At 39.0% G+C, this 19,134-nt stretch overlaps 1 protein-coding gene across 1 annotated transcript; it reads left to right on the top strand.

The window, feature by feature from the left end:
* Nucleotides 1-345: 345 nt before the first annotated feature.
* BLOC1S5 (biogenesis of lysosomal organelles complex 1 subunit 5) lies at nucleotides 346-18,883 on the top strand. Its single transcript, XM_069853700.1, has 5 exons — nucleotides 346-495; nucleotides 2,274-2,356; nucleotides 4,695-4,824; nucleotides 8,433-8,491; nucleotides 16,787-18,883. Exons 1-5 carry the CDS (start codon nucleotides 384-386, stop codon nucleotides 16,964-16,966), a joined length of 564 nt encoding a protein of 187 aa, XP_069709801.1. The 5' UTR covers nucleotides 346-383; the 3' UTR covers nucleotides 16,967-18,883.
* The last annotated feature ends 251 nt before the right edge of the window (nucleotides 18,884-19,134 follow it).

Raw genomic sequence — 19,134 nt, 5'->3', positions numbered from 1 at the left:
AGGGAAGCTGTGGCTGCCCCATCCCTGGAGGTGCTCGAGGCCAGGCTGGATACGGCTCCGAGCAGCCCGGGCTGCTGGGAGGTGTCCGTGCCCACGGCAGGCGGTGGAGCTGGGTGACTCCCAACCCAAACCTTTCTGCGATTCTATAAACGCTTGTTTCTTCTCCTAAAACACAAACCAGCGAACAAGCGAGCCCTAAGAGTCTTTCCGGCGGTTGTTTTTTTTTTTATCTCCTTTGTTTCGCTCGGTTCGGTTTCCCTGACGCGGGGCCCTCCCCGAGGTGGCCGGCGCGCGCGATGACGTCACGCGGTGGCGCCGGACCGGAAGTGGGGCTGGCGGGGCGGAAGTCGGGCGGGCAGCGCGGGCGCCGCCGCCGCAGAGCCATGAGCGGGGCCGGCCCCGCGTCCCCCGGGCGGAGAGGGGCGGCCCCGCTGCCCGGCGAGAGGAGGCGGGAGGCGCTGGCGGCCGGGTCCCCGATCCAGCCCGTCATTAAAGGTAAGGGGGGCCACCCGCCCAGCTCGGTGCCCGCTCCCTGCGCTGTCCGGCTTGCCGGGCCTGGGGACGGGCAGCGTGGCCCTGGGAAGGGACTGATCTCAGCCGCTCCCCGGCGCTGTGACAAGGCCTGAGGCACTGGAGAGTCACAGAATAGTTTGGATTGGAAAGGATCTTAAAGATCATCCAGTTCTAGCCCCCCTGCCGTGGTCAGGGACGCCTCCCACCAGACCAGGCTGCCCAAGGCCCCATCCAACCTGGCCTTGAACACCTCCAGGGACGGGGCAGCCACAGCTTCCCTGGGCGACCTGGGCCAGTGCCTCACTACCCTCGTTGTGAAAAAAACTTATTATGTTTAACCTAAATCTGCCCCTCTTCAGTTTATTGCTATTGGCCTTAGTTCTATCACTACCAGTCTTTGTAAATAAACCCTCCCCAGCTTTCTTGTAGCACCTTCAGGTACTGGGAGGTCGCTATAAGATGTCCTTGGAGCCTTCTCTAGGCTGAACAAGCCCAGGTTCTCCAGCCCTCTGATCTTTTGTAGCCCTCCTCTGGACCCGTCCCAACAACTCCATATTCTTCTTATGTTGAGGATGGCTTTTGTGTCCTGGAGTCTGGAGCTCGGGCAGCTCTGTGGCTTCATTTGAGGAAGCTGGATCTGCCACAGGGACCTTCTGCTGGCGTCAACTTTCCTGGGAAGCTCTTTCTTTTGTCTTCTCCACCGAAGCACCTGCATTTTGTCTTGGTGAATCTGTACACTGAAGCATTTGAATTTGGGAGTTTGCCCAGGGAGGTGGTTGGGCCCCCATCCCTGGAGGTATTTAACAGGCAGGTAAGTGAGGTGCTCAGGGATATTGGTTTAGTAGTGGGCTGGTACTGTTGGGCTTGATGATCTTAAAGGTCTTTTCCAATCTAGTGATTCTGTGATTGGAAGTGGTTTCACCTATGCCTTATTTACTTTAACTGTGTTGTTCCCTGTATATGAAATAATAATTCTGTGCTTTTTTTGAATGAGGTGAGAGGTTCAGGTTGTTCAACAAATCTTTGAGGACACAGTAGAGAGGGAGAAGCCACAAGGAAGAATAAACGGCTGCAGAGGGGAGGAAAAGTAGGACTGTTCCTTTAGAAAGCAGTGCCAATTCAGTATCAGTTTAAAGTGCTTGATGGAACTATGGTGTATGTTTCATAAAATAGTCTTAGAATGCTGTGCTATCAGGGTGCTTTTTAATTTAATGGGCTTTTTTTTTCCTTTCTGTATGATAGTTAAGCTAATATCTCATACATATTGATGTTGTAAGTTCAAGTTTTTGACCTTGGAATACAAGAAAATGATAAGGAGCTTCCTACATAGTGAGCTTTCTTTTTGTCTTTTGCTGCAGAAAACTCCCGTACTCTAAGCTGTGAATCTGTTTTGTGTTACACCTTTTAGTTCTGCTCTGCATCAAGTTTTTAACATTGTTAATGTTTAAATAATGGAAGTTATACTGTGGAGGAGAAGGATTGACATGGAGTGTGCTTAGAGGTGGAAGAACGAACATCCACCTTCATAGAAAGGTGTCTGTGGCACCTAGAATATTGATTCATTGCATTTTATCCAAATTGGTCGTTTGCTAAATAGATGGATGGCCTACAAATTTTATTCTGGTATTCTTTTGATAGCGTATGTATTTGGTGAGCAGTACCACCTCTTGTATTGAAGTCTGGTGTGCTGCCTTGAGTTGTGTAGTCTAGGATGGAGTGTGAGAGAAAACCTAAAAATCTGATTTTCATTAACCTTCTAGATGTTGGAGAAATCTATTCAAGACTACTGGATCACAGACCAGTAATTCAGGGAGAAATACGTTACTTTGTTAAAGAATTTGAAGTAAGTATTTGTGTTGTATCGCATGCTGTAAAGTTCAGAGTCTGAGCCTTGAAACATTTTTAGTATCTTTTTAGAGATTATAATATGTACATCATTTTCTTAAGAAATACTTGGCACATATTTCTTCCCCAAAATAGTTTAACACACCTGTAGTGTGTGTCTGCATCTTCAGTAAACAAGGCTGTAATTTAGGTCTTTCTAAATAAGAGGTTCTGAAAGGGGTGTAAATATTTTCCTGCAAAAGAATGGCAGGTGTATTGATGTAGGAGACTGATGTAGTCCTAACATCTTAGAGAAGTCTTGTTTGTTTGAGGAAAATATTGTTGGCTGGTATAGGTTTACATCTCATTAAGAAACTGCTTTGTGCTTCGGCTGGATTCAGCTAGCACAGTTGTAATTTAATTTTGCTTTAATTTTTTGTTCCATGAAAGAAAGTAATTTTTCTGGAGGAGAAGAGCAACACTTTATGCTAGGTAAGAAAATAATTAAAAATTGAATGAATGTTATCTGTTTGGCTGCAAGGAAGGCTCAAGTACAGGAAGTGTAGAAGTTTATACACAACTTTGCTTCAAAAGTGTAATTCAGTTTCCACAAGGTGGCAGCAAAAGTCTAGAAAAGCAGAATCTTACGCCAACAAAAAGTCTATTTCTGAGCAGATTCTTACAGAACATGAAATTTAAAATTAGTCCTGAAAATACAGTTATACCTCAGACTTCTAGTGTGCAGATGATATTAAAATGCTTCCCTCACCACCCACTGTTGTATCTCTTGTTTCAAGTAGGTCTAGTTTATCTCTGTACTGGTTTAGCAAAATAAGCGCCTGAAGTAACATCATGTGAGATGCGTGTCTTATGGGCTTATGTGTCTTAAGGAATTATTTCTTTTCTTTGTTTTTCTGAAATAAGTTACAGGATACAGTAAATAGTTGCACATGGTTTTTCACAGGAAGGAAAATTTTACACTCAATTACAAAATTGTAGCTCTTATCTTTATAGTTATAATTCATATATTTCTGTCATTGCACGTGAAGCCTTATTCTGTTTCTTAGACAAAATTCATCTGTTCTTAAACCCTTTATTGAAATCTAGTTTCTTTTCTATACTTCTAGGGCAAAAATAGAAAGGAGAGGGTTATTTACATTTTTACAACTTAGAAACAAGTGTGATTTTTTTGAAGAAATGGTAACTTTGAGGTACCTGAAATTTTTTGGTTGTAGTAGGACATAAGCAGTTTCTTTCAATTATTAATGTAAAGTGTGTAAAGAATATAGATTGGCATTCAGGAAATCAGTTCTATTAAGTGACTTCACTTGTCTGTACCTCTGTTTTTGGAGTTTTGGAATGGGTATGGTGATCTAGTTGCCCACTTCATGCACTGTGGTATTTTTTATGATCTAGAATTGCTTTATGATTAGCAACTTTCAGTACAGGAATGCTTGTGTGCGGCTCTACTCTTAACTGAAGAGGTGGAAAAAGACACTGATGAGGCACTGGCACAGGTTGCCCAGGGAAGCTGTGGCTGCCCCATCCCTGGAGGTGTTCAAGGCCAGGTTGGATGGGAGGTGTCCCTGCCCATGGCAGGAGGGGAGTTGGAACTGGATTGACTTTAAGGTTCCTTCCAACCCAAACCATTCTAATTATCTGAAAAAGGAGAAGGGGGCAGGCAGCAACCTGGAGCAGATTTCAGAATCCTTTTCATTGTCTAAAGGAAAGTGCAAGCGAAATTCAGAGTGAAAGTAATGTTGTGACTTTAGAAAATTGTGCGTTGTTTTTTTTTAATGTAAACAGTAAAGCAAGAGCTTGTTCTTGTAATTAATCATGATAATCACTGAGCCAGGAGAGGGGCTGCTTCTTTAGTCAGCTGTGTATATTATATTTTAGTCTTGACTTCATTGCTTCAGTAAAAACAAATTTACTTGCACCATGCTAAATCAGGAAGGTCAGACATCAGGGATGAAAAATCACTGCTATATTGTTTCACTGTAGCAGTCAAGTTATAAAAATTCAGTGCTTTCAAACTCTGTTTCTCTCTGTTGTTTGTAAATTATCTATATAAAATAGTACAAGTACAATGTTTTTATTAGAAAATACTGACTTTTCTCACAAGGGCCAGAAAGTGTCATACAAGATATTTCTTTGGTTTATAAAGAATGGAGCATTATGCTCTTTTTTTTTTACAAAACTGTTTTATCAACTGTAGTAAATAAATGCAGCAACACTTTAATAGACAACGTATAGTCTTTGAGATAAAGCTATTAGTTTAGGAACTGGGTAGCCATCTAATTTTAGAAAGTGGAATTCCTTGTTTGCCACTCACTGTCTTTCAATTCTTCTGGCAGGAAAAACGTGGCCTCCGAGAACTACGAGTACTTGAAAATCTAAAGAACACAATCTTTGAAACAAATGAACACGTTCTTCCTAAGTGTGAGCAGGCCATGCATGACAATTTGAATGAAGCATTCAAGAGATGTAAGCACATCGCTTGTTATTGTGGCTTTAGCTGCAAAATTTATGCAGTTTACATGCCAGTGTGGGGTTTGATATATTTTATGTATAGTATGTTGTATAAGCATTTATTTTCATGCAGTTTATTTAAATGGCATCTGGCAGAATAGAAAATGATGCTGTACACAGAAAACAATGGAAGGAAAGTATTTGAAACTTAAAATTTAGTCATATAAATAAGGCATATGTTCTAATACCTTCTAAATGGAGTGCAGGATGTTACTCCCTGACTTTCTAATGGTCAGCTGCGCGATACGTCATCAGCAGTAGAATCACAGAATGGTCAAGGTGGGAAGGAGCCTCTGGAGATTATTTTGTCCAACCTCGCTGTGCAAACAAGGGTGGCTAGAGCCATTTGCCCAGGGCTGTGTCCAGTTGAGTTTTGAATCTTTGTACAGGTGGAGACTCCACAACTTCTCTGGGCAACCTATACCAGTGTTTGGCCACATTCACTGGAAGAAAATTGTTTTCTTCTGTTCAGATGGAATCTCATGTGTTTTAATTTGTGCCCACTGCCTCTTGTCCTGTCATTGAGCACTGTGGAGAAGAATCTGGCTCCCTAATCTTCATTCCCTTCAATCAGATATTTATTCACATTGATGACATCTGCACCCTGGGCCTTATTTTCTCCTGGCTGAACAGTCTGAGCTGTCTATCAGCCTCTCCTAATATGAACAAAACTCCAGTTCCTTAATCATCTTTGTGGCCACATACTGGACTTCCTTCAGTAAGTCCATCTCTTTCATTTCCTAGGGAGCCCAGACATGGACACATTACCATAGGTGCAGCCTCACCAGCACTGAGATGAGAGGAAGGGGTCACCTCCTTTGACCTGTTGGCAGTGCTTTTCCAAGTGCAGCCCCAGATGCTGTTGGCTGCTTTTTTTTTTTTTCCCCACAAGTCTGTATTGTTTGTCCTCGGTATGCATTGCTACCTGGGTTTGTTCCTCCGCATATGCAGGACTTGTTATTCCCCTGTGTTGAACTTCATAAGATTCCTCTCGGTACAATTCTCCACTTGCTCAAGGTCCCTCTGAATGGCAGCACAACCATATAATCTGTCAGCAACTTCTTCTGGTTTTGTATCATCTGCAAACTTGCTGAGGGTGCACTCAGCTCCAGCATCTGGGTCACTGACTGAGACCACAGTGCTGACCCCTGTGGTGAACCACTATTGAATTGCCTCTAACTTGACTTTGTGCATCACAGACTCTAGACTTGTCTGTTCAGCCAGTTTTCAGTCCACCTCACTGTCCCGTACTAACCCATACTTTGTTAGTTTATCTGTGAGAATGTTACAGGAGACAGCATCAAAAGCCTTACTGAAGCGGAGGTAAACAACATTGCCTACTTTCTGCTCATCTGACCAAGCCAGTCACTGCATTGTGGAAGACTGCTGGATCAGTTAAGGATGATTTCCTGTTCATAAATTCATGCAGACTCCTCCCAGTCACCTCCTCCTTTATGACTCTGGGAATGCTTCCAGGTGGACTTTTTCCATCACCTTTCCCAGGACTGAGGTGGGCTGACTGGCTAGTAGTTACCCAGATCTTCTTTCTTGCCCTTCTTGAAGGTAGGAGTCAGGTCTTCAGGAACCTTTCCCAGTGACTTTCCAAAGAGAGAGTGGCCTCGCAGTGACATCAGCCAGCTCCCTCAGCACCCGTGGATGCAACCTGTAAGGCCCCAAGGCTCCCTAACCTGGTCCTTCTCCACTGAGAATAACTCATCTTTGCTCCAGACTTTATTCTGGTCTCAGGGACCTGAGATTCCTGAAAGCTGGTCTTTATGGTAAAGACAAAGATGGCATTAAATGCTTTGGCCTTTTCCATGTTCTTTGTCACCAGTTCTCCTGCCTCATTCAACAGAGGGCTTGCAATTTCCTTGTTTTTTCTTTTGCTGTTTACATACTTGTAGAATCTCTTTGCATCCCTTGCCAGATTCAACTCCAAATCAGCCTTGACTTTTCTAACCCTGTCTCTGCACAATTGGACAGCAACTCTGTATGCCTCCTGGGTCACCTACATCTACTTCTACCTTCTAAACACTTCCTTTCTAAGTCCAAATTCAGTTAGAAGCTCCTGGCTTATCCATGCAGGCCTCCTGCCACCTTTGCTTGGTATCCTACTTGTTGGGATGGACCTTTGAGTTTGGAGGAGGCGATCCTTGAAAAGGGTGCTATTTCCTTTCTGCTACTGTCATACCTGATCCTTGGTTTGCCTACCCTATCCCAAACTTCCTTACTTTCTTTTTTTTCAGGTATCACTCTATCACCTGTCATTTCTAGTTTAAAACTGTCCCTATCAGGTTGGCCAGCCTGTTGGCAGAAGTACTTTTGCTCTGTTTAGTCAGGTGGGTCCCATCTCTTCCAAGTGGCTGTTGATGCTCAGATGGGTCTTATGGTGGTGGAAACTGAAAATCTGCTGCCCACACCAACTGTGCAACCAGCAGTTAACCTCAAAGATCTGTTGAGTCCCCCTGACTAGAAAGGTTCAGGAGAACGCTGTTTGGAGCCCCCATGCCTGACCACTCTCTCCAGATCCCTTTAGTCACTCCTGATATTTCTCAGATCACATTGAGTACCACTAGTGTCTACATGGAAGAGCACCAAGGGTAACAGTCCAAGCCTCAGTAGCTTCTCTTCAACATTCTGAATGTGAACTCATGGCAAGCAGTAAACCTCCCTAGATGACAAATCATATCAACAGGGGGGAGCCTCCATCCACTGCCACAGGGAGTCTGCTACAGCTGTCACTTGCCACTGCATTCTAATGGTCCTGAGTGGCTCAGGCTCAGCCACCAGAGATGCTCTGAGTTGTAGTGCTCCCAGCTCCTGGTCAGCTACAGGGGGCAGTGAACCTGTTCTGTAACTGGAAGTCCTCAGGGAGGCAGAAACCTCCCCTCTGGTGTGAGAAGTCACCAGATTTAAGCTGATGATAAATAAGTAAGGTAGTTCTTAATACTAGGATGTTTTAGTGGAATAAATGACTGCTTTGGGGAAATTATTTTAGTCTGCATTAATTAAATCTTAAATAAGGTAGGAAAAAATCTGCGTAGGAATACAGTTCCTATTTCCATTGACAAGTTTTCCTAGGCTTAGTCTTACAAGAAAAGAGGCTGGCTCCATTATAAAGACATTCTCTATTTGAGTTTTTTATACTAAATCACATTTTACATTTGTTGGGGAAAAAAAATTTAAAAAAAGACCCCAAGTAAAACATAGGGCTTGATCACCTGTTTCTACTTACTGACTTGAGAGGTTTTTTGATGTCTTCTGAGGTGCTGAGTAGCACACACTAGCTCACCAGCCACACTAAGGAATTATGGGCACAAGAGGATGTAGCTGTCTTTCTCTTTTGGCTTCTTGAACATACAAGAGTTCAGCTTGGTGATATGTCCACATACAGTTATCAGTGCAAAACATTTTTGGCACGTCCTGACAAATCTTTTTCATGCAGAGTTAAGTGACACGATAGAATATAATTTTTGATTGCAGTAGCCTTTTAAATGCCTTTTAAATCCCTTTCAGGATTGATTTAGAACAGCAGACTGATCTAGTACAATTTGTTATTTCAGTGCAAGCTGCCAACGATATGATCAATAGACTCCAAGAGAGGGAGCGTGAAGAGAGGAAGGTAAAGAATGGATGCATAGCTTTTTATAGTGCAATCTAAGTAAGAGTCTTGTGCATCTACGGCAAGTCTCTTTGCTTTCAGTATAGCAAAACTTAAAAGCATATTTTTCTGTACTTTATATACTTGCAGTAAAACATCTTTCGGGGTGATTTCTGCACTTATAAAACACATGCTTCAGCAGCATATATGTTTTTGACTGCGAAGTTAATGGAACGCTTGCTCTTCCTACAATCTCCTGATGTATGGAAACTATTTTTTTTTATTTCCTTTGCTTTATTTTCCCTCATAGCTCATACTATAATATTTGTCACATACAGGGAAAGCTTAAATATTAAAAAAATCATTTTCTGTGGAACAAAAAACACCTACTAACCTACCAGAATGGAAATGTAAATCTTTCCTAGTTAGTTGAGAACATTTACCATATTATATATATTGCTTGTTGAAAAGGAAGTGTTTTTTTCACTTGTGGATGGGTTGTTTAATGAAGGGCTATATTATAGGAACATGCGAATCATTGGAATCTTTTCAGTTGGCTACACTTAGCTCATTTGGAATACATGTGCTCTGAATCTAAAATCTGGAAAATTATACAAGAAATTAGTGTCATGTTTTCTCATTACTCCTTCATGATTGTCTTCCTGTGTTATCTTTTTACTTGAAAAATGTTATTTATAATCATTTGGTTTAGAAAAACTGAAGACATTTCTGTGGCCATCATGCAAAACAGGCTGTACGTTGATTTATGTAAGCTGATAGCCATGTTTTTCTTTCCTTTTTGTAATCAGTGAAGATGGGCAGTCCAGTTGCAGTTGAATACTGGTACTGTGCGGACCCTACTCTGCTGAACCCTGACAAGGTTTGCTTGTGTCTAACATTAGTGTAGATATTGATAGAGAGCTTAAGTAGGAAATTCTTATAGTCCCACCACTGTTTGTTTGAAGTAAAACTTTAATTAAAAAAATGTATACCTTATAAAATGAGCAGTCACTTAGTAAGAATTGTAGCTGTTATTTTAAAAACATTAGCTGTATGTTTCCACTCATCTTTTTTATATGCAGTGGAGAAATACTAATAGTTTTTCAGGATTTGTAGCGTTTTCTTAAGCTTGTATAGTAAGACTTCTTGGCTTGAAAATTACCCAATGTGAGTAGTAACAGGTAGGTACCTTTTTCTAAATTATAGGTAAAAATTGCCATGGTAGTGGAGCCAGTTGAAGAGAAACAATTTTTCCTTACTTTTCTTTCTGAAATTATGTGTTCTGGAAAAACCTTTTTTTGGTAAGATCTGGTGTCAGGTGATTGGTGTCATCAGCCCTCAGTGAAATTAATTCAATTTCTGCTCAAGTAACAAGAGGCAAATTACGTTGTCCCTACCACATTTTCATTTAGGATGTAAAGTAATTGGTGATTACAGGAGTGTCATTGAAACAAGCATTCATGGAATACCCTGTCTGGCTGAGTAGTCTTCCCATCCATATCAATAATATTTAGTTAGTAGTACAAGCTGCGGATTGATCTAAACTTCTGTGAGAATCTAGAGAAGGCTTCAAGAAATTTTGTAAATTTTTTTTGTCTTTTTATTTTCTTAATTTAACTATTTTTATGTGGAAGGGTACAGGCATGTACTTGAACCTACCTTACACTTCCCATTATGGTCTTAGGTTGCTTGTAGCATAAACTAGTATGGTAACACTTCTCAAAGCCTGTCTCTGATTCACATGGTGGGAGTTTTGAGTTTGGGGTTTTTTTGGTTGTTTTCTTCTTTAATTTCAGCAAAAAAGGCCCAAGTGATATTAAAAACAAAGTTTACTGAAAAATTTGATGTTTCTACAAATGTTAGGGGTTTTATTTGCATAATCAATGACAAATAAAGATAGAAAGAAATACAGCCAACTCATGTGAGTCAGTACTGTATACAAGAAAGCTTTACCATCTTTCAAGTTCAAGCTGTGTATGCACTATTGAGTGAGAAAATGGTTTTATAATCAGATTAGATTTCAAAAAAACCCTAATGTCTTAACTTAGGTGTTGATATAAAAGGAATATGAATTATATCACTGCCAAAATATATAAATTTGCTAACACAGCAAAGGGAATTCCCAGAACAGGAAATAATAAGGCAGCAGCTATATTTGTAATTTAGACAAGCTTTGTTTTATATCTAAACCGAATTATGAAACTTTAACTCAAAACTGCTTTCAACTTTTTACAGGAGCATGAAAGCTGAAAATCTTCCAAATTTAGTGATGTCTAAGTATAAAAAATTATTCATAAAAGTAATGGCACTGTTACGAGCACAGAACGGATTTACACTTAATCTGAGTTTCCCAAGCCCTTGTATTTATAAAGTTATATTGAAAGACAGAAATTGAGGACAAGTGTTCAGGTTACATGTGGAGCATGAAGTTTAACAGCTTGCTATGGCTTATGTTCTGTTGCGTGACTGAAGGAACTTCTAGCAGAATGGCTGAAATGCTGTTTGGAGAAGAGGAGTTGCTGAAAGAACAGATAACCAGCAGTCAAAGACAAGACAAAGCTGTATCAGTGTGGTCTGAAGGTGGAAACTTGAGAGGATAGAGCTGGAGTTCTCTAAGAGTTTTGGGGTGAGGAGACAATTCTCTGATTAAACAAACAAACAGAAAAATCTATGCAAATTTTGCCATATCAACAGCCATGAGAAACACTGTACTACCTTGTAGATCTTTTCAGGTGAGGTAAAAGTGCAGTAGATGATAGTAAGTGCCAGTCAGTAACACAGGTAGAAGTCTAAAGCATAATCTCCTATTGCTGACAGCTAAATTTTGGTTCAAATAGAAATCTACGGCATGGCAGGAAACACTGGATTTTCCAGTGCTTAAAGCATTACAATTTATAGCTAATTATTGAGATTCAACTGTTCTGTTCCTGCCTAAATATTGTACCGATACCACACAATATCATTAATTACCTAAGGCTTCATCTTGGCTCGGGTACATCTGTCTGCATGCTTTAGTTCATACAGCAATTTACCCATGTTACAAAGGTCATGAGTTTTTTACCTGAGAACAAAATCAGTTGTTTGAAGCCTGAATGTGGTGTCCTAATGTTGGCTTCTGTCTTGTTATCATGTAGTGGTAGGTTTATACAATTAAATACCAAAACAGTTTCATTTACACTTCTTGACTGGAGGAGAACGATGGAACTTTATATATTCTCTGAGGTGGCTATATTGGCCTTATTAAGTGCTATTTTCTAATTTATAATTAAGTCTGACCTAATTTATAATTAAGTCTGAGCCTTAATTTAAGTCTGCCAGAAAGATTTCATGTTCTTTGTGTTTGGTTGGTTGTTTTTTTTTACTTGTAAGTGTAGACTATAGTTATTTTACCTTTTTTTTTTTTTTCTTGTTTTAGCAGGTGCTTGAAATAACAAAATGTAGGAAGTAAAATTAGGCTGTACTCTGAAGAGTTGTTTTATGGAAGTGTACTGATTTTCCTGTTTGTGTGCGCCCAGGGAATACATCAGGTTGGGGAAATAAATAGAGATTGATCCTGGAATATTCTGCAGCTCTGTAACACCAAAACCATCTTGTGAGTTGGAGTATGTGAACTAGAGTTTTTTTGAGTAAAAATATATTTCATCATATATTTCTGACATCTCAAAACATGGACTACTCTACATATGGCTGGCTTTTTTACCTTATGTATGCATTACGATTTTGGAAGTCCAATAATTCATTAGAATGTATTTATTCTGTTAGGAGTGAATTTACTTTTTTTTTAAACCTAAACCACTGAGACACTGTAACATGTTTGAGGTTGCTTAGAATGTTGTTAAACCTTTCCTGAATGCAAAATTTCTGAGAACATACAAACACTGGAGTATGAATTATTAACAATTATTGTAGTCATGATAGCTTGTTCTTAACTTATGAAAGTTTTATTGCATATTTGGTTTATCAGCGTTACAGAGGTGATACAGATTCTCTAGACGCTGGTCATTCTTTTTACTGGTATCATACTTGTGTCAGCAAGCTGTAAGAGATACCTAGATCCTTAACTTTTTGTTTCAAGTTTCAGTTCACATTTAGCAAGAGAATGTATGTATTTCAAAGATTGCTTCTCTTAAATGGTGTTAACATGCTCTTTTCTACTCAGCATGAGTTTAAATGTGCTGTGATTTAATGCGTCATAACTAGGAACCCTGACATTTAAGATAGCAGCACCAGTTTGTATTAATATTTAAATTCTTTGAGGTTATTTCTTGAGTTTTAAATAGTGAGGCATTGCATAGTGAGAAATATAATACAACATTGTAAAGTTTCCTCAATTACAATTTGATGGAAAATAACCTGAATTCTGTTATCTTAAAGTGAAGATACAATTTTTCTCACCTTTATGAAATCACCCTGGAAATTAATTGACCAGGCATGCTCTAAACTTTTATGTGTGTTGTTTTCTGGAAAGCAAACTTTTTGCAGATCTATATATCTGGAAATTATTAATTAATAGTGCAAAATACACTGAGGATTGTCTCTACAGTTCACTAATATATGTAGTTGTATTGACTTTTGGAAACTGCTTTTTGAGAGTGGCTTTTCACTTAGCCAGTACAAGTCAATGCCAAGGTGTCTATATATCTTGAAAAGCTTTGTATTTTGAAGATTTTTCATGGCTACCAACAGCATGTTTAAAAAGAGAGACTATTCATTTGCCTGTATAGACCTCTGTGCTTTCTAGCTGTGCTACAACTACAGTTAGGGCTCAATAGTCTTTCCACAGTGCGTTGATTTCATTATCTTCTCCTCCTGTGTGTTGTGCTTAATTGAATAAAGCAATAAACTTCATAGCACTGGGTATGAAGAGGATGTGGTAGGAATGGAAAGCTGTGGTAAGAAAGCATAATATAGGGCAAACCTGAGGGGTACTTTCAGAGCTATAGTGTGAACATTATCCTTCTGTGCTGCAAAACTGAATCTTTTTGTGGCTGGAGTATGTCCTGCATGGGAGCCTGAGTCCTCAAGAGTCTGTTACTGGTGTTCTGCTAAACAAAAAGTTGTACCATGGCAGCAGTTGTTATGAGACAGCAGAGGATACTTGGATGAGGGAAGTCTTTTGTACCCCAGCTCTAGGGATGATGTCTGTTACAGCTTGAGTCTTGCAGTTGGGCATGGGAGAAACCTGCCTTTAGTCAAGATTTCTCCTTCATGTTTTGTGATGCTTAAAGAAATGGATGTGCCCATTGAAGTTTATACCACAGCTATGGCATTCATAGGTCTCTCCTGCATGGATTCTTTAACTTTTAATAAGAAGCAAGTTTACAGTGCAACACATGCTTTTGTTGAAAGATCTATGCCCTAAGGTGAGCATCCATTGAGACTCACACTTGGTTGTTTTTGTTGTTCACACAGCTGTTCATTTGGTAGAAATAGGAAGATTGGTTTCAAGATGATAACCATCTCACACAGCGAATACACAAACATATCCACTCAGCAGCCATCAGTGTTAGTGATTTGGAGGTGCTGCTGGGAAATTCTTGGGCTTGAGTGTGTCTTCTAGGAGGGAGAGCCTCAGTGTCTAAGGTGTGCATTGAAGCAACAGCGGGTTTTTCCAAATCGTTACTAGAAAGGCAGAGTATAAACAGTATCCAAGTTGTCACTGTCTTTTTGTTGGTATTTATTGTCATTCCTTCTTGCTTGCTCTAGCATGGCCTATTTTTTTGTTTGTTTCCTAAAGGGGTTATTCATATCTGCAGTTTCTTACTTTTTTAAAGGTGTAGCTTGCAGTTACGTGGAGTTACTTTATTTCCAACATAAATTTCACTCTTAGTTACCATTTCACTAGAATGCTGCTTGCGTTTGTATGTTTAAAGAAAAAGCACTCACAACAGTTGCTTCTCAGTAGTCAACCATTTAAATGTTTATGTAGGCGTAGATTAGGCAATGTACACAGCCTGGCCGATAGTATCACTTTAATTTGCAATGTCAATTCTCCTGGGCCAGAATAAGCTGAAGACTGATTGAGCACCAGAAGGCAAGGTGCTTTTTGGTAGGAGAAAGGGGTTAGACTGCAATTTTTTGATAAACTAAACTTACCTATTGTATGTTCTTAAAATGTCTTCAGATATTTTATGTATATGATTTAATATCCTTAGGTAGGAATGGTGCAGTGGAAAATGAAAATGGTAAGTAGCAGCATGAGTTTCATGTTCCTTGCAAACAATTCATGTTATGAGGAGCATGGGTTAGTCTAGTTGAAATGTTTGGGTAGGTGCTATCAGAAAGTATGTGACACACTGGCAGTTCAAAAACCTGTCAAATATGAAGTAGTGTATTAGTCAAACTAGTTGTATATACTGCTGTATTTTGTTAGTAGCTGATATTGCATCTTTTGTAAACAAAGGGGATTTTGGCATGTTGTTACAATGTGTATAAAATGCTGTATAGCAAAAATAGTGTATTTAACCCCCGGTATGTGGTCTTGAATAATGCACAGAGTGTGATGAGGACTACATAAATAGGTTCCCATTGCCTTTAGTTGACGAAAATGCCTGATGTGTGATAGTATTTACTCCTACACAGAAGTACTTTACATACAGAATAGTCATTGCTGATATATTAAAAGGGATGGGAGAAGGATTAATCCTCTCTCTTGCCAGAACACGGAGCAAACGTAAAAGGCAACTACCTGGATTTATTGACTTCAGCATTTGTAATATAAGGAGGCCAGACTGTTAATAACTGCATGCAAGCAATCCACACAAATATGTCTCATTTTGACATGCCTATTGGATGTGTCTATGATCTGTCTTTCTGGATAGTGCTTCTCTTTACCTGCCCAAGATAAGAGTGAAAGGAATCAAACTTACCAGAAACTAAGCAGTACAAAAGTGTGACAGGAAAAATAACTTATTTTTAGAGGAAGATGTTAATCACAGTGGGAGCTAGTTGGCTGAAGCAGAAACACTAACTGTCAGTTTCAAAACATGGAATGTCTATGTTGTTATACTGTATTTCACGATTTCCTTTTTGTTAGAGGCTTTTCATCATGACTAGTATCTGATAACTATGCTGAACATAAGCATTATGGTAAAATAGAAATGTGGCTTTTTTCTAGTTTTAAAGATGTATTCAAGAATGTAAAAAATATTTTTGTTTTGACAAATGAGACATTCAAGGGGAAAGTAGCAAATGTCAAGAAAAGAGCAGTAGGTTGAAGGGTTGGCTTATAATTTATATGTATTTTATTAACTTTTGTGATTTGTTGTGAAATGCAGAAACATTCTATTTACACATATTTGACATAAAACCTCAAATGTTATTTAGACTGTTGGAAGTGGATCCTTTAAGCTCTGGTAATGCACATATACCTTAAAAATGGACATGCATAACTCTGCACAATGTGTAGTTTGAGGTGCTGAGGGGCATGGTTTAGTGATTGATAGGAATGGTTGGACTCAATGATCCAGTGGGTCTCTTCCAACCTAGTGATTCTGTGAAATGTGAAATACATTGGGCCTAGTAGTTGCCTCATAAATCAGCTGTGGTAATGCTTCCAGTACATTTTTAACCTGTGTCATATACAATAGAGACCTATCTGTTCTTATTGTACTACATGCAGATTCTCAGTTTTTTAAGACCACATAATTGAAAATTGGATGCATTTTACTTAATTATTCTGGTTACTTTCAGAACAGTGGACTCCCTGAGTCTGCCTCTGTTGGTAGGCAGCTTCTTTCTGTGTGAATGCAAGAAAAGAAAAATAAAAAAGGGCAAGGAAAAAAAAGCATTGTCTATTTATTGATTTTTCCCCCCCCATAGCTAAGGGGCTGAAAGCACTGAATGCCATGTTCCCAAAATCAGAAGTTTATTTTAAAAGAAAATCTTTGTGAGATAATACAGGTATACGTCAGTTGCTTACAGTACTTCTAACATTGTCAGTAGTCACAGGAGCAAAAAATGCAACAAGTATGCTCGTTAGAAACTAACAGAAGCAAAGTAGGTGGGCTAGTAACTTTAAAGTGCCTTTCAATTTATTTATTCAATTAATTTTCATCAGACTGTAGCATAGAAAACTATTTTTCCTAATGCTGTCACATTAATAGTATCATAAACATTTATAGTGCTGTAGATATTATACCATTTGTTTTGAATTGACTGTACTTTATAAAATATGTTTTCTTTTTAGCTTCACTTTTTCATTTGTTTTCTTGCTAGTTGCACTTTCCTCTGCTAAAGTAAAAGCCCAGTAGATCATGAAACCCTCAATTTTAATCTAGAAATGATTGTTAAAACTTTATAATTTCCCTTTCTCAGCTTCAGATGGACAAGCTGATGGCACGTGAAGAGAAGCGCGTAGCCCACTGGGAGGAATTCATGAAAGAACAACAAAGCAAACAAACAGAGGTGGATGAAGAGCACAGAAAAGCTATGGAGCGCCTCAAAGAGCAGTATTCTGAGATGGAGAAGGAACTGGCCAAATATGTTTCTTTTTAAGACCTTACTTTTTTTACCAATGTTGGGTTTGTGCCAGTACTTCATTGTTTCTGACTGAAACTGAGATTCTTTTGGAAAGCCAAAACAAGTAAGAAAGAAGGACAATTTCCTCTACTGGTTTTGTTTGGGAGAAAAAGTTTGCATGCTTTCTACTTAAGTGCCTATCTATGCTTGTTTTGTTCAGGGCAGGTGGAATGTTAGTATTTCTTCATTTGTTGGAAGGTGGAACTGGAAATTACATTGTGTGACTACATCAGCTCAGGGAGTTGCAAACTGGAGTCCTCTCCCATCTGCAGAGAGTTGGATCATTTGGGAAAACAGACTAATGTAACATTAACTATCCCAATGTGCAGGCACAGCCCTTTCCCTAAAAGTAGGTGTAATAGGTTCCAGCCATAGAGAGCGGAGAATTCACTGGGAGTACTGTAACTCCTTTCATAGATTTCAGGAAAACCAGGTTGTTTTACAGAATACTTTACTTCGACGCTTCAGCAATGAAAGATCTCAACAGAGTTTTAAATCCAGTTGTAATTCCAGCTTTTCAGTTGTATGTTCAGTATTACGAAGTAGAGTTGAAATTTAAATGGGTTTTCCTAACAAAATGGTGATGTGAGCTTGGAAAACAAATAATTTTCTCTCTGTAAATGTCTCAGATCTCTCTTGTTAAGCTTTACTGTTCTAAGCAAAGCCAAAACAAGCTCAAAAGCAATCATGAGAAGCTTATCAGTCGTTGTATTAGCTTTGTAGCTAGTACAGTATTTACCTTAAATATTTGACATGCTGTTGGTTTACTTGGGATAAGCTCATTGGAACTTTACAAAGCAGCTGGGGAAAGATTTTGTTTCTCTATCAGCATAACAAATGAGCAGATTAGTGCTAAAATGCTTGTAGTACTGATATGCTTTCTTACTAACTGTAACTCTTAGAGAATATGTGAAGCTCCTGTATTGCTTTGTTTTATTTGAAACTTGCAGTTAACAGCAATGTAACCGCAGAAGTTCACTTAATCAGTTCATTAACCAAGCAAAATGAGACACAGTACCTTAATGAAATTTGCTGCAAGCTAACCGGTACTCCAGGAAATATCTTTCCATAATTTAACTGGGGTCCAATATAAAATGGAAACAGGTAAAAATAAACAGAATTTACCATTTACCTGCAGTAATATGCCAACAATGGTTGCTTGTGTAAGTTTATGGCTTGGTGTCAAGGCTTCATTCCTGGCAGCATGTTGATAGTGTGATTAAGGTTAGTAGAGGAGATGGAATAAGCATTTGAGATTTCTTTCAATAACACTGAATTCCTGCCAAGCTGCTCTGCCTGCTACCGTAGGCCGAAAACCTTCATCAATCATCATCATCGTGTATCTGGACTGAAAAGAGGACTTGCCGACACTGGGGCATGCTGGAATGTTGTTAATTCTCTGTTGTGGATGGAAAAAATGTAGATGTCTCAAAAGTATCCTGCACATGAAAAATAAGAAGGCCTCTTTTAGAACAACCGCTATTTGAATGGAAGGTGACCTCTAATGTTTTTCAGCTTATGTACTCGTGATGAATGTGGTAACAAAGCTGAGACTTTCATCTAAAAAGAAAAAATTAGTTCTTGCCTGTCTTTAGAATTGGGTGTGGAGAACTTTTGATTGTTTTGAGCACAGACTGAAAATAGCTTCTCTCTTACCAGATTATTTCATTTATATGTGCTCAAAGCCCAAATATCTTTATTAAAAATGCATTCAACTGCATACTGAATTTTTAATTTTGCACTGATAATTTTTTTGTTAAGATTTAGATATCTATTAGCTGTGCACTGGAGCTGTAGATTTAAGTATTTAATCAATTTGAAGGTTGTCAAGCAAAGATGCAAGCGTTACAAGTTGGATATTCACTGGCAAATAAAGCGCTATTTCCAAAATCATCTGGGATGTGTGTTTCTGATTCTTTTAAAAGGTACTAAATACTAACACTGAAAATGAGAATGATACGGTTATTTTTATGCTGAAGATCATTTGAAAACACTTTTCTTCATAGCCTGTATCTGCCTTTTGGCCCACTCTTATTCATGGTGGATACTACCTGAAAACTATCTGTTGATTAATTATTTTATTCAGTAGCTTTCACTGTTGTAGATTTTGCAGTGCTTGCAAATGCTTGATTGTCTTTGAAGCA

Source organism: Phaenicophaeus curvirostris, chromosome 3 (genome assembly GCF_032191515.1).
Source record: "Phaenicophaeus curvirostris isolate KB17595 chromosome 3, BPBGC_Pcur_1.0, whole genome shotgun sequence".
Lineage (NCBI taxonomy): Eukaryota > Metazoa > Chordata > Aves > Cuculiformes > Cuculidae > Phaenicophaeus > Phaenicophaeus curvirostris.
The sequence above is the reverse complement of the archived record's forward strand: the minus strand, read 5'-3'. Positions and strand labels throughout refer to the sequence as shown.

Coding starts and splice junctions, on each gene's coding strand:
- BLOC1S5 (XM_069853700.1), top strand. CDS start 384: ATGAGCGGGGCCGGCCCCGCGTCCCCCGGGCGGAGAGGGGCGGCCCCG. Junction 496..2,273: donor GATCCAGCCCGTCATTAAAG/GTAAGGGGGGCC, acceptor TTAACCTTCTAG/ATGTTGGAGAAATCTATTCA. Junction 8,492..16,786: donor GGGAGCGTGAAGAGAGGAAG/GTAAAGAATGGA, acceptor TCCCTTTCTCAG/CTTCAGATGGACAAGCTGAT.